This window comes from Narcine bancroftii, chromosome 6 (assembly GCF_036971445.1).
Source record: "Narcine bancroftii isolate sNarBan1 chromosome 6, sNarBan1.hap1, whole genome shotgun sequence".
In the NCBI taxonomy this organism is placed as follows: domain Eukaryota; kingdom Metazoa; phylum Chordata; class Chondrichthyes; order Torpediniformes; family Narcinidae; genus Narcine; species Narcine bancroftii.
In genome coordinates, this window is record NC_091474.1 from 146,441,551 (window position 1) to 146,455,932 (window position 14,382).

At 43.5% G+C, this 14,382-nt stretch overlaps 1 protein-coding gene across 5 annotated transcripts in view; it reads left to right on the forward strand.

Moving 5' to 3' along the window:
* LOC138736570 (hippocalcin-like protein 1) overlaps positions 1-14,382 on the forward strand; it is an 89,512-nt gene that overhangs the window by 64,910 nt on the left and 10,220 nt on the right. For 4 of the 5 annotated variants that reach the window (XM_069886284.1, XM_069886285.1, XM_069886286.1 and 1 more), the window contains one exon: positions 11,387-11,784. In XM_069886284.1, coding sequence (XP_069742385.1) covers positions 11,407-11,784 — 378 coding nt within the window. In that variant the 5' untranslated portion in view covers positions 11,387-11,406. Of the gene's footprint in view, positions 1-6,680; positions 6,827-11,386; positions 11,785-14,382 lie in introns of those variants that run through there. The other variant, XM_069886289.1, reaches the window with a different exon arrangement.

Genomic DNA, 14,382 nt, shown 5'->3' on the forward strand with positions numbered 1-14,382 from the left:
TGTGGTTCATGCAAGAGGAGAGGACTGGCTGTCTAATGTTTCACTTGGAATAAGAGAAACAAAAAGGAACTCTGTGGTGACTTGAAAGAAAGAGGTTATCTTCTGGAGAACCCTGAAGGAGCAAGTTTCGCCAGCAAGACACTGGAGTGGCTGATGGAAGTACATGAACCTTCCTGAGCGGTAACCAATTACCTTTCAAGCACCAAAGCCTGGTGAACTTTAGAAATGTTAAATTCTGGATACAGTATAAGGATTGCCTGAAACCAGTGAACTTGGAGGAATGAGAAGTGAAATTGGACTGTTAACCAAAGAACATTTCTGAACACATTACATTCACGTGCGCTTAGAATTAGAAGGGGGCTAAGTTAGGTTAGTTAAGTCAATAGCGATAAGTTAAAGTGTTATTCTGTTTTCATGTTTAAAGATAATTAAAAGCAACTTTTGTTTAAGTAACCATTGGTCTTGGTGAATATCTATTATTGCTGGGTTTTGGGGTCCTCTGGGCTCGTAACAACAGTCTTAAATACAAAGTCATGTTAGTGATTCTAGCAGGAATCATTGGAATAACACTCTTTTTCAGCGATTCTTTGAACCTGAGGTTGTCTTCCAGTTCATTTCTGTGGGTTCCAAGGTTGCTGATAGGGCCCATATGATATCCAGGTTCTGCATAAATAGAGGCAGGCGCTCCTTAATGGATTGGCTGCGGAGGAGGTGGTGCACTCCTGCATTTTATTTTTGAATTCAAACTCTGGACATTCCTATTTTTATTTTGAGTAGCACTAAGCCAAAGATATCTATGGGGAGAGTACATTCTTTTCAATGAAGAATTCGGAAGATTCCTCAATTCCGTCTTGTTTACCCCACATTCCATGAAAACCCAGGTGCTCTGGTTTCATCCCACCCTTCAGAATGCACGGGGTTGTAGGTTAATTTGGGTGTAATTAAGCAGCATGGGTTTAAATGGCTGGAATCGGCTTCTACTGTGTTGTAGATAAAATTTTGTAAAAACTTAGAAAATTTAGAGCTCTGAATATCTTTTTTGAGAGTTTGTTGTCAGGTATACAAATGATTGGTCCACCCATTTGAACTGAGTAAATATAATTACAGTCTATTCCCAGGTAACAAATAGATTCTGTTTGCAGGTGAGAGTCAAGTTCGTCTGAAAATATATAAAAGTCACCCCATGATAACCATACCTTCACAGTATTGTAAGGAATGGCATTAAAAGCACACAAATTCCAATTTATTGTCAGAGTACATACACGGCATCACATTCAACCCTGAGATTCTTTTTCCTGCAGCCAGAGCAGAATGACCATTTATTGGTAATGCAGAAAAGCCTACTCAATGTATACATGTAAACAAATAAAGAAATATAAAGAAGCTGTGCAATACAAAGATAGGGAAAAAAATCAATAAAGTGTAAAAGTAAGAGTCCTTAAATGTTGTCGAGAAGTCTAATGGTGGAGGGGTAGCAGCTGTTCCTGAACCTGGTGGTGCGAGTCTTGTAGCACCTATACCTCTTTCCTGATGGCAGCTGTGAGAATACAGGGTGTGCTGGGTGATGTGGATCCTTGATGATATTGTTGCTGCTGCTCTCCCACAGCAGCAGATGTTCTCGATGGTGGGGAGGAATTTACCTGTGATAGCCCAGGCTGCTCCCACGACCTTTTGGATGGCTTTTCATTCAGGAGTCCACCTATCTGGTAGCTTGTCTGCACACTTTCCACTACGCATCTGTAGAAATTTGCCAGGGTTTCTAATGATGTACCAAACCTCCACAAACCTCTGAGGAAATAGTCGTGCTGACGTGCTTGCTTCACGATACCATTTGTGTGTCTGAGGTAGTGACTCCCGGAGCTTAATTTTTCTCACCCTCTCCACCTCTGATCCCCCAATGATCACAGGATGGTTCACCTCTGTTTTTTCCCTTCCTGAAGTCAACAATCAGCTCCTTTGTTTTGGTGACATTGAGTGAGGTTATTGTTGGTGCACCATTTAGCCATGTTTTCAATCTCCCTCCTGTATTCTGACACATCGCCTCTTTTTATTCAACCTACTACCATGGTATTGTCAACAAATTTGTAGATGGTGTTGTGGTACCAAGCCACACTGAGTACACAGCCCCATGGTGCTCCGGTACTGATGGAGATTGTGGTCTGGAGGTGAGGAAATCCAGGATTCAATTACATATTGGGGTGTTGAGTCCCAGGACTTGAAGTTTGCTGATCAATTTTGAGGGGATGATGGTGTTAAATGCTTAACTGTAGTCTATAATGATCATCCTGCTGAATGCAACTTTGCTGTTCAGGTGTTCCAGGGCTTTGTGTAGAACCAGTGAGATGGCATCTGCTGTAGACCTGTAGATGTGATACATGAATTGGAACAGATCCATGTTACGGCCCAGACAGGAGCTGATATGCTTCATGACCAGCCTCTCAAAGCACTTCATCACCATTGATGTGTGCTGTTGGTCGATAGTCAGAGAATACTCACATCAACTCACACAGGACTAATATGAAAGAATGATTACCAAAGGGGAGGGAGAGAGAGAGAGAGAGAGAGAGAGAGAGAGAGAGAGAGAGAGGAAAGTAGTTCTGCTGTTTGTAGGATCAAATGTCCATATGTATATTAGATTTTTGAATTTAATAATGTGGGAGCTTGTTTATGTCTCAGGGTATCCATAGCGTGTGTTTCCATAAACAAGTAAGGCTCTGCCGCTGAGGATATAAGCCTGAGATAGAAAGCTAACATTGGCTCCCTGAGTCTTCGATTGTTTTGATGGATTGCGTGCAGGCAGCATGAGGAGTAAGTAATAATGTTTAAAGTAAATGGGTTTAATCCTTGGCTATTTGGCTGGCAGGCCTGCTTATTGCAGTCCATAACGCCTAAATCCTCTACTTAACTATAGGTTAACATCAGTGCCTAAAATACATCCCACTGGTGTCAAAATAAATGCAAGAAACACTTAACAAACTTAAACTTTTATTTTTTTTTTAAACTTTACCAATGAGAAGAGTTTCTATTCTTATTAATCTGAATATTCCATTTGAGCTCCATAATAGTACTTTAGATAAACAGGGGCATTTTATTATTCTTACAAGTAAATGATATAATAAATTGGTTGCATTGGCCAATATTTATGCACCGAACATGGATGAACCTGCTTTTTTAAAATTATTTTTTCATCTTTACCTGATTTAGATCATTACTCATTGATCTTGGGAGGGGATTTTAACTGTTGTTTAGATGTTGTTTTAGATCGCTCTTCTCTCAGATCTACTAGTCTTTATAAATCAACAATTTTATATCATTCTTTTCAATCAAATGATGGTGTTTCAGATGTATGGCGATTCTTAAATCCTAATAACAGAGAATATTCATTTTTTTCAAATGTACATTGTTCTTACTCTAGAATCAATTATTTTTTGATTGATATTCAATTGATCTCTTTGACTAAAGCGTGTGATTATCAGCAATAGTTATATCTAATCATGCTCCTGTAGTTTTATTCTTGAATTTTTCTGATACCCCTTTTTTTAAAAGATGATGGTGATTTAATACCTCTCTACGAACAGATAAAGAATTCTTAAGCTTTTTAGAACAAAAATTACAGTTTTTCTTTAATACTAATTCCTCTCCAACAACATCTAATTTGATTGCTTGGGATACTATTAAAGATTATACCCTACTGAACAACAATTGTAAAAGTCACTTTTATATTCATGGTGAAAAGACTGTTAAGTTACTTGAAGGTCAATTGAAAGGAAAGCCAACAAATTATTAACATTGAATGACAGTGGGTCATTCTAAAATTAATGAGACTTTCAGACAATTCTAATCTTCATACTTCTGAATTTAAAAATAATTTTACTTCAATGGCAAAATTTTTATAACAAATACATTTACTCACCCTATCTCAGGACAAGCATACAAAGTGGGAGGAATCTATTTCTCAGGATAAATTTGCTATACCCATCTCCTCTTTGCAATCTCCTGGTCCAGATAGATTTCCTGTAGAATTTTATAAATCTTTCTCTAAATACCCTGGAGACTTATCAATCTTGATGTTTTTAAGAAAATCCAACACTTCCGCTTCCTTAATAACTGTCCAGCACACTGGCCTGTTCAATTTCAACAAGGTCCTTTTCTCTTGTGAATACTAATGCAAAGTATTAATTTAGGACCTTCCCAACCTTGTCCGCCTTCAGGCACATATATCCTCCCTTATCCTTTTGTGGCCCCACCTTCATTCTTGACATCCTTCCCTTCTTCACGTACACATAGAACACCTTGGGGTTCTCCTTAATTCTTCATGCCAAGGCCTTCTCGTGGCCTCCTTCAAGCTCTACTAAGTCCTTTCTTAAGCTCCTTCCTGGCTATCATATACTTCTCATGAGCCCTTCCTGCTTCCTATATCTAATATTTGCTTCTTCTTCCTCTTGACTTGTTGTCTGACCTGTTTCATCAACCATGGTTCCCTTTTCCTACCATCTTTTCCTTGTCCCAGTTGGACAAACCTATCTTGAACCCTGCACAAGGAGGCCCTAAACTTCCTCATTACTTCTGTGCTTTCACCCTTAAACATGTTTTCACTTTACTCTCACTAGTTCCTGCCTCATCCCTTCATAATTAACCCTTCCTCAGTTAAGCACTTTCCCAGTTTGACCGTTTACAGTACAACTCCAATTATCTGAAATGGTCAGGACCGGGTCTATTTCGGAGAACTGGTCATTTTTTGAAAACAATAGCAACAGCAAATCAAATGTAACCGTATTTTAACAAGAAAAAACAACAATGAAAGGCATTTTAAGCATTAAAATAATGTTTAATTCTCACCAAACAAATTCTGGCCAACGCTGATTACTGACACTTCCTCACCGAGGCCTCCCTCGTGCCAAGAGCCTGAGATCCGCTGCTGCCACCACTTGGAGCCCAAAGTCCCTGGTCAGTTCGGCTCTAAAAAAATTTCAGATAACTGAGGATTTTGGAGAATCCAATTTCAGAGAATCGGAGGGGTCCTGTATATCCTTTTCCATAGCTATGTTGAAGCTAAGGGAGTTGTGGACACTTTTGCCAAAATGCTCCGCCACTGAGAGGTCTGACCAGGTTCATTCCCAAGAACCAGATGCAGTATTGTCTCTCCTCTCGTCAGCCGGTCCACAGACTGTGAAAGGAATCCTTCTTGAGGGCAGGTGGGTCTCCCAACGCAGAGAGTGGGAGAGCCGCACACTGAGGTGGAGTTTACAGCTGGGGGGGGGGGGTGGTGGAGAGGGAGCCATGTCCTGAAGGGGGGGAAACCTCACAGAATGGGGGGGGGTGGGGCAACTGCACACTAAGTCACATATTTTCCCACCTGTGGTCTACGCCTTTATTCCTTCTACTGAAATGCACGATCATACACTTCTCTGCACTATATTATATCTGCAATTTCTTTGCCCATTTTACCAAAATCAAAATTAAATCAAAGCAATATGATAACATACACATATCGTACAGGTACATGATCCTTTATCCGGAACCCTTGGGGGATAGTGTATTCCAAATTTCGGATTTTTCCGGACTTTGGAAAGTCCACCCGAATTGTGCTGCCTATCCACCCCCACCCTGTTCCAGTCGCCCGGCAGTCTCCCCCAACGGCCATCTCCCCCGACAGCGGTCCCTCAGCTGTCTCCCCCTACTGCTGGTCCCTCAGCCACCCGGCTGCCTCCCTCGACAGCCGGTCCCTCAGCTGTCTCCCGCAACTGCTGGTCCCTCGGCCGCCGGACATCTTCTCCCAACCGCTGGTCCCTTGGCCACATGGCCGCCTCCCCGGACCGCCCATCCCTAGGCTGCTCAGTTGCCTCCCCTGACTGCCGGTCCCTTGGCTGTCTCCCCCGACTGCCGGTCCCTTGGCTGTCTCCCCCGACTGCCGGTCCCTTGGCTGTCTCCCCCGACTGCCGGTCCCTTGGCTGCCTCCCCCGCCTGCCGGTCCCTTGGCTGCCTCCCCCGCCTGCCGGTCCCTTGGCTGCCTCCCCCGCCTGCCGGTCCCTTGGCTGCCTCCCTCGACTGCCAGTCCCCCGGCCACCTCCCACAACCACGGTCCCTCGTCCACCAGCTGTCTCCCCCGACCACCAGTCCCTCGGCTGTCTCCCCCAACCACCGGTCCCTCGGCCGCCGAATGTCTTCCCCCCGATCGCCGGTCCCTTGGCTGTCTCACTCGGCCACCGGAAGCCTTCCCCCGACTGCCGGTCCCTCGGCCGCATGGCCGCCTCCTCCAACTGCCGGTTCCCCACTTGCCGGATTTTGTAGTTTTCCGGATTTTAGGTGTCCGGATAAAGGATCCTGTACCTGTATTATTAAAATAAAGGCACAATTCGACACATTTTAAATTTTATTTATAATTGTAAAATGTGTAATTGTTAAATGTCATTTATGAACCTGTCCAAGGTCCCTCTGTTAACTTGCTGCTTCCTCAACATTACCTGCCCCTCCACCTTTTCTTGTATCATCCGCAGACTTGGCCAAGAAGCTATCAACTTTGTTTCCTAAATCTTTAAAGATGACATGAAAAGTCATGGATCCAACACTGACCTCTGCAAGACACCACCGGTCACCGGCCGATAGCCAGAAAAGGCCCCCTTCATTCCCACTCTTTGCCTTTAACCAGTCGGTCAATCACCTATCCATGCTTGTACCTTTCCAGTAATACCATGCACTCCTGCTGAGTGATTTCTTATAACCATAACAGATCAAAGAACACAGTGACCATGTGAGCATTGACTATCCATGTCCCTCGTGATTTTATAAACCTGTATAAGATCACCCCCCAGCCTTCCTTGCTCTGGTAAGTAAAACAGTCTATCTAACCTTTTGTTTTGTAACTCAATTACTCCAGTCTTGCAACATCCTGGTGAATTTCATAGAAACATAGAAGATAGGAGCAGGAGTAGGTCATTCGACCCTTCGATCCTGCTCCGCCATTCAACGAAATCATGGCTGATCTTAAAGTTCAGTACCCCGTCCCCGCCTTCTCTCCGTAACCTTTAATACCTTTCATCTGCACCCTTCCAATTTAGTAATGTCCTTCCTTTATCTGGGTCAGCAGAACTTTACCCAGAACTCTAATCATGGCCCCATCAATACCATGCACAGCTGAATCACAAGGTCCCCACTTTTGTACTCAGCCCTGCCCAGTGAAGGCAATGATGCCAGACACTGCCTTCACCACCCTGTCCACTTGAATGACCACTTTCAGGGAACCATGCACCTCTACCCCTTGCTCTCTCTATTCTACAACACACTCCAGTGCCCTCCCATTCACCATACAAGGCCTGCTCTAGTTTGACCTTGCACTTATTAATTTTTAAAAATTTAGACATAAAGCTCGGAAACAGGGCCTTTCAGCACAAGCCCGTGCTGCCCACAAATGCACTAATTAACCTACAAACCTAATACATATTTGAAGGACGAGAAGAAACCAACACAGACATAAGGAGAACGTTCCAACTCCTTATAGACAGCTGTGGATTGGAACCTGAGTTGCTGGTACTGAAATAGCATTGCACTGACCCGACTGTCTGTCAGAGTTAAATTCCATTCGCCATTCCTAAAGCCCACTTATCCAATTGATGTAAATCCATCCTGTTCTAGACTTGTATATGTTTCCTCATTGTCTACCACACTACCAATTTTGGTGTCATCTAGATTTATTAGTCATGTTAACTATATTGCCATCCCAATTGTTATTATAGGTGACGATCCACAATGGCAACCCCTCTCTTAACGTACGGAATGGTTATTTCTAAGCTTAATGTGCATTTTAAGGATATAATTTTTTTTGTATATTTGTATATACATTCTATATATATTATTTTCTTAAAAATTAAATAAAATCTAATTTTAATAAATGGCAACCTCTGTGGCACACCACTGGACCCAGGCTTACAATGGGCCAGCTCTCCTTGGATCTCAAGTGATCTAGCTTGCCTTGCAAGACAGAATCAAAAGCCTTGCTAAAGTCCATGTATGTAATGTCCTCTGCTCTGCCCTTGTCAATCCTCTTTGTCCTCTCTTCAAAAGTTTGATCAGATTCTGGAGGCACTATCTGCTACACATGAATCCTCTGTCTCCACAGTGTTTTGACGATCCAAATGTTGATAGATCCTGCGCCTCAGAATCCCCTCCAGTGGTTTCCCAACCACTGATGTCAAGCTCACTGGCTTGTAATTAGCTGGCTTGTTCTTGCTACCCTTTTTGAAATAGTGGCACATTATCCTCCAGCTTTGCAGCACCTCACCCAAGACCAAATATGATGTAATTGTCTCAGCAAGGTCCTCTCCAATTTCTTTGTGAGTTTCCCACAAGGTATGAGGTTCATCAGGCTCTGGAGATTTGTCCACTATAATGCACTCCAGGGCTAAAAAAACCACCTCACTGGTAATTGTCTTGTGAATCAGGACATGGTCACTCGTTTCCTTCAAATCCTTGGCGTCTAATATCTTCTCAGTTAAGAGAGCAATTAGAATTAGTTTAAAATATAAAATTCACCAACACATTTACAGAGGATATTTTTAAATAGAACGTCAATGAACAATGAATAATTTTCAAACAAAATTTGTTTCCAGGGCATTTTGCCTTTCTAAGTCCATACATCAGATTATGATATCTACACATATCTTGGTTTGGGGGGGAGGGGGGGGAAGATTTGTTCATTTCTGCCTTTTGGGAATTAATAGATATTTCTCAGGTATTGAACCCTTGTGAAACCTAGGGACTGACTGCATTTTTTTTTCTTTGATTCTCCGATTTGAAATTTATTTTTGCCTTTCTCTGATAATTTATATTTCTTGGTGAAAGGTGCCACATTAAAAATATCTGTGTCTAGTGTTAGTAAGTTCAACAACAGGAGCATTGCTGGTTCACCATCCCCCTCACAAAAACCACAAACCCAGTACTTCCCCTGGGCAAAACTCAGCCTTGTGCATTAGTGACTACAGCAGGGTTAACAATTCATTTATCACCACAGTGGATGTCTTCCTGTTAACCTAATAATTGTAAAACTTGGGGAATACTGATATAATAATTAGTTTTGGGCAATAAATGTCAACAGTGAGTGTTGATGGCACATGCACCCTGTGGCACTAAAACTGCTTTTTTATAGAGAAACATACAAGTCCGCAGACGCGGTGATTGAAGTAAAAACACAATGCTGGAGAAACACTTCATCTAGGTATGAGCAAAAAGCAGGAAGATACCTGAATAAAATGGTGGGAGGGAGGAGCACTGATACCCAAGCAAGAGGTAATAGGTAGGTAAGGGGGGGAGACCACGAGAAAATGGGGTGGGGGTGGGGAGAGACCGATAGCTCTGTGAATGTAAAGAGAAGGGGGTGGAGAGCTGGAAAGGAGACAGAGGGATAGGGAAGAGAGGGAGATCAGGGAGTGGACTAGCAGTAACTGAGGTCTTTGTTAAAGCCATTTGGCTGGACAGTGCCCAGACAGAATATTGGGTGTTACTCCTCCAGCTTACAGGTGTCCTTGGTTTGGCAGCACATGGGGCCATGGACAGGCATGTCAGCACGGGAGTGGTGTGCAGATTTGAAATGGTTGTCCACTGGGAGATCACTGTGGACAGAGTGAAGGCTTTTAGCAAAGTGATCTCCCAGTCTGTGCCCAGTCTCTCCGATCCAGAGACACCACAATGGGAGCACTGGATGCAGATTCAGAAGCAAAGTGTTGCTCTACTTGGACTTTTTTGGATGAAGAAGGAGGTGTGGTCACAAGTGTTGCACTTCCTGTGGTCACAGGGGAAGGTACCAAGGGGGCGATTAGTGGGATGTTTTTTTGATGGACACCAGGTTTTTGTATAATGTGATGCTGCTTATTAATATAATAGGTTCTTCTAGTATTTTCATTTTTGAGCTTTCAATATTGGCTAAATTCTGCATTTGGCTGACTTTTCTGATCATCTAAGAGTCTCCCTTCGACAAATATAGGCTTTCTCATGCTCTACTTGCAGTGAACACGAGGGCCATCATCCCTTACCCATCTTCCAGCTGCCACCTGAACTTAAAGAAACCCTCAGCACGTAATTAATCTAGAGGCCCTGAAATGCGAAGGCCTCTGATTCAGAGTGGCTCACTTGAGTCTGTTCTGTCATTCTCGGGCCATCCTACTCCATCAGACCACCTTCACTCCAAAATATTTCACCAAATTAGGGACAATAAAGCTAACATCTAATATTTGAGTGAGAACTCTACACGCCTACTACCCTTTCAAGAATAGCAACTTTACAAAATGAATTGGCTTGAATTTTTAGCTTCTGTCCCCTGGTCCAGGACACCCACTTATTTTAGCCTTATCCTAAAAATTAAATGATCCCATCTGTATAAAGAGTGCTACATATTCTGAACGGTCCACTACCTCCCCTATTTCCCCTTGCACCATTATGATAACTTTGCCATGAACGTTGACTTCTCTGGTTTCTGCTAACCTGCTCTTTTCTCCTCCCTTCCCTTCCCCCATTCTTCTTTCCCTCTACTTTCCACCTCTTCCCTCTATATTCATCTAGCCACCCCTCCTCCCCTTGCATGCTCCTGTCCCCTCCCTCCCTTCTCCACCTATTACCTCCTGCCTTTGCCGCCATGCTCCTCCCCTCACGCCTCCCTCCTTACCTTTTTATTTGGACACCTGCCAACTTTTTTCCATACCTTGATGAAGGGCTCAAGCCCGAAACACCGGTAATGTATCTTTATCTTTGCTATATAAAGGATACGGTTGGACCTGCTGAGTTTCTCCAGCAATGTGTTGTTTCCATTATCACTTTTGTTATTCAATTCACAGACCTTAACTCTTTAGTCTGCAGAAATTGTATAATTATTCTGCCCTAAAGAATTGATAATGCTGTTTACAATTTACATTGCTACTTGGGGTGGCGTGATAAGCGTAATACTGTTGTAGCGCCAGTGACCTGTGTTCAAATCACATGCTGTCTGCAAGGAGCATGTACATTCTCCCCATGTCTGTGTGGGTTTCCTCTCATCCTTCAAAATGTACAGGGGTTGTCGGTTAATTGGGTGTAATTGGGCTTGTGGGCCAAAAAGCCCTGTTGCTATCTGCTGTATGTTTAAATTTAATATTTATTTTGGGGTTTTGGTCAATCAGAGATTGATAGGTTCTTGATTAGCCAGTGCATCAAAGGTTATGGGATGAAGGCCGAGCAGTGGGACTGAGTACGAAAATGATTAAATGGTGGGGCAGACTTGATGGGCTGAATAGCCTATTTCTGCTAAAATATCTTATGGTCTTATAACCAAGTGCAGTCCTTTGGGTTGTACTTGGGATAAATACTCCATTTATTCAGCTTGAAATAATTCACTTACAATTTACCTTTATCTTTTTCATAGGTTTAACCTAAACCAAGAGAATGGGAAAGCAGAATAGTAAACTACGCCCAGAAGTGCTGCATGACCTCCGAGAAAATACAGAATTCACAGATCATGAGCTCCAGGAGTGGTACAAAGGCTTCCTTAAAGATTGCCCAAGTGGCCATTTAACTGTAGAAGAGTTCAAGAAAATATATGCAAACTTTTTTCCATATGGAGATGCTTCCAAGTTTGCAGAGCATGTATTCCGTACTTTTGATACAAATGCTGATGGAACTATTGACTTTAGAGAATTTATAATTGCACTTAGTGTTACATCTCGGGGGAAGCTTGAACAGAAGTTGAAATGGGCGTTCAGTATGTATGACTTGGACGGAAACGGGTACATTAGCCGAAGTGAAATGCTGGAGATTGTACAGGTATGCCAATACATAAAATGTTCAGGTTCAGAGTAGCATGCACCATATTTCTCTCTCTCTCTTGTCAAACATTTACTGATTAGATGGTCCTGTCCTAATTACTCTCAAAGTTTTCAGCTGCTGCTTTGCAGCAATGTTCTAGGAATGTATTTTTGATAAGTTGTATAATAAGATATTTGAACATGAAAATTCTAATTAATTAATTGGATCTGAAAGTCTGAGAGAGGTAGGAATGAAGAAAGGATATGGACTGCAGTATTGAAAGAAGGAAAATGGGGAAAGCTTGGAGAAGCCTGGGTCAAAGATATGGATTTAGATTTAGTGAGCTGAGGCAATAAATTAAATGTGCAATGTTATCCAAGGATCTTGGAAGCATATCACATGTATGTGAAAGTTTCAGTACTCTGAATTTGACATAATGATACCCTAAAAGTTGACGTGCAGGTCATGGTGATAACTTCAGCAAATTTATATTTCAATATTATTGAGTTGTATTTTGGATTGAGTTAAGAATTAGCAAGCCTGCCAATAGCATCAAGGTGACCACAGTTTTCCACTTGGGAACTCAAGTTGTCATCGTTGAATAATTGGGAAGGAGTCCTAAACTACCTTGGAAAGACCACACCAATGTGGTAGGAGAAGCAATTAAAGGAAGTATTTCTGCATTACATTGAGTGTGAGAGGACCATGAGATTAGTGCCACAGATTTAGATTGTGCAGATAAGTCATAGGACAGGATGGGTGAGGAAAGATTTGAGGTGACAACCTTTGGGATTTGCAGGATGTGGCTTGATGGGAATACAGTGAATGGCCCCTTGTTGAAAAAAAGAAAAACCTCATTCCAAAAATAGGTTAAGCAGTGACAAACCCATCAGACATTTTACTAAATCTATGGATACCACTCAATACTTGAGAAGAAACGATGATTATGACCCCAAAAGACTCAAAACCCAGCAGCAACAGAAATTCGCCAATGCAATGGCTACTTAAACAAAATTGGTTTTATTTTCTTAATACATAATAAGATCAATACTTATTATTATTAACTTAACCCCCTTCTAATTCTAAGTGCACGTATATGTAATGTTTGCTCAGGAAAGTTCTTTTTCACTGTCTAATCATTCACTTTTCCAAGATCACTGGTATCAGCCAATCATCCATACTGTGCACAGAATTGATCAGATATTATTCACTAGGCTCTGGTGCTTAACTTGAGTTGTTACTGCTCATGAAGGTATTTGTTGTTTGTTGGACACACAAACCTTTCTCCTTCAATCAGCAACTGAAGTGTCTTACCGAAGAATCTTGCCTACCCTTGGGTTTTTCCAAAAGATAACCTCTTCCAGGTTACCACAAGTTCTTCTTTTTCCCCTATTCCAGGAGCCACAGCTCTGCAATTGACTACAGAGATTTAGAATAGGATGAACTCAGAACTTAAAACCCATCTTGAAATGGAGTCTTGCAGCAGGTCTGCCAACTTGCAACCTTCAGCACAAACTGCTGCAAAATACGCTCCTGTAGTGGCAGCTACACTGCTACTGAAAGAACACACAACCAGACGGGTTGAGCTCAGTGAGCAGAACTGATTTATTGCAGGTTGCTGGGCTGGACTTATACTCCCAGCCCAGACCTGGCTAAGAACTGCACTGGGGGGTGCTGACATCACCCGGGCGTCACGTGATCCCCCAGCGTGGGGTTCTGAGCTCTGTGCTGAGAAGAAGGGGAAACTCCCCCCGACGGCACCATTTTGGCCGGCTGCCCCGCCGCGTGGATTACAAGCAGGGCCGGTTCGCCTGCCTAGTGGTGTGCCGCCACACAGCCCCCCATAGAACCGATGCCAATGTCCTTTTTAGCTGGACGGCCTTGCTTCTTGGGCTGGGCCACAATCACTGATTGGGTGGGGTTGAGGTGCACTGGCTTTAGCCTGTCCACAGTAAACAGTTCCCGCCTGCTGCCGATGTCCAGCGTGAACGTAGACCCTGAACACTGGTCAACCTTGTACGGCCCCTCATAAGGTCTCTGCAGAGGTGCCGCGGGCGGGCCCCACTGAATAAAAATGTACTCTGCGGAAAGCAGCTCACTGGGGTCATGAGATGGCCGTGTGCCATGTCTGGGCGGCGGTGGGGGTGCGAAGGAGTCCAAGCGGGCCCGGAGGTGGGGAAGTAGCTCATGCGGTGACCGCTGGGGGTTGTGAGCTGTGTTGATGAACTCATCAGGAAGTGCCAGCGGTGCGCCGTAGACCAGCTCAGCTGATGATGCCTGCAGATCCTCCTTGGGTGTGGAGCAGATGCCTAGAAGCACATCAAGGCAATTTGTCCACCCAGTCGGGACCGATGAGGCGGGCCATAATTGCCAACTTAAGGTGGTGGTGCAGACGCTCGATCAGCCCATTGGCCTGTGGGTGATAGGCCATGGTGTGGTGTAGCTCGATCTCCAACCTGTTGGCGAGCTATGCCCAGAGCGCAGAGGGAACTGGGCACCCGATTGCTGGTGAGGTGATTCAGAACGCCGATCCGGGCAACCCAACCATGCAACAGGGCTGGAGTTCAAGAGTCCATGGAGGTGTCCAGCATCGGGATCGCTTTGGGCCAACGAGTG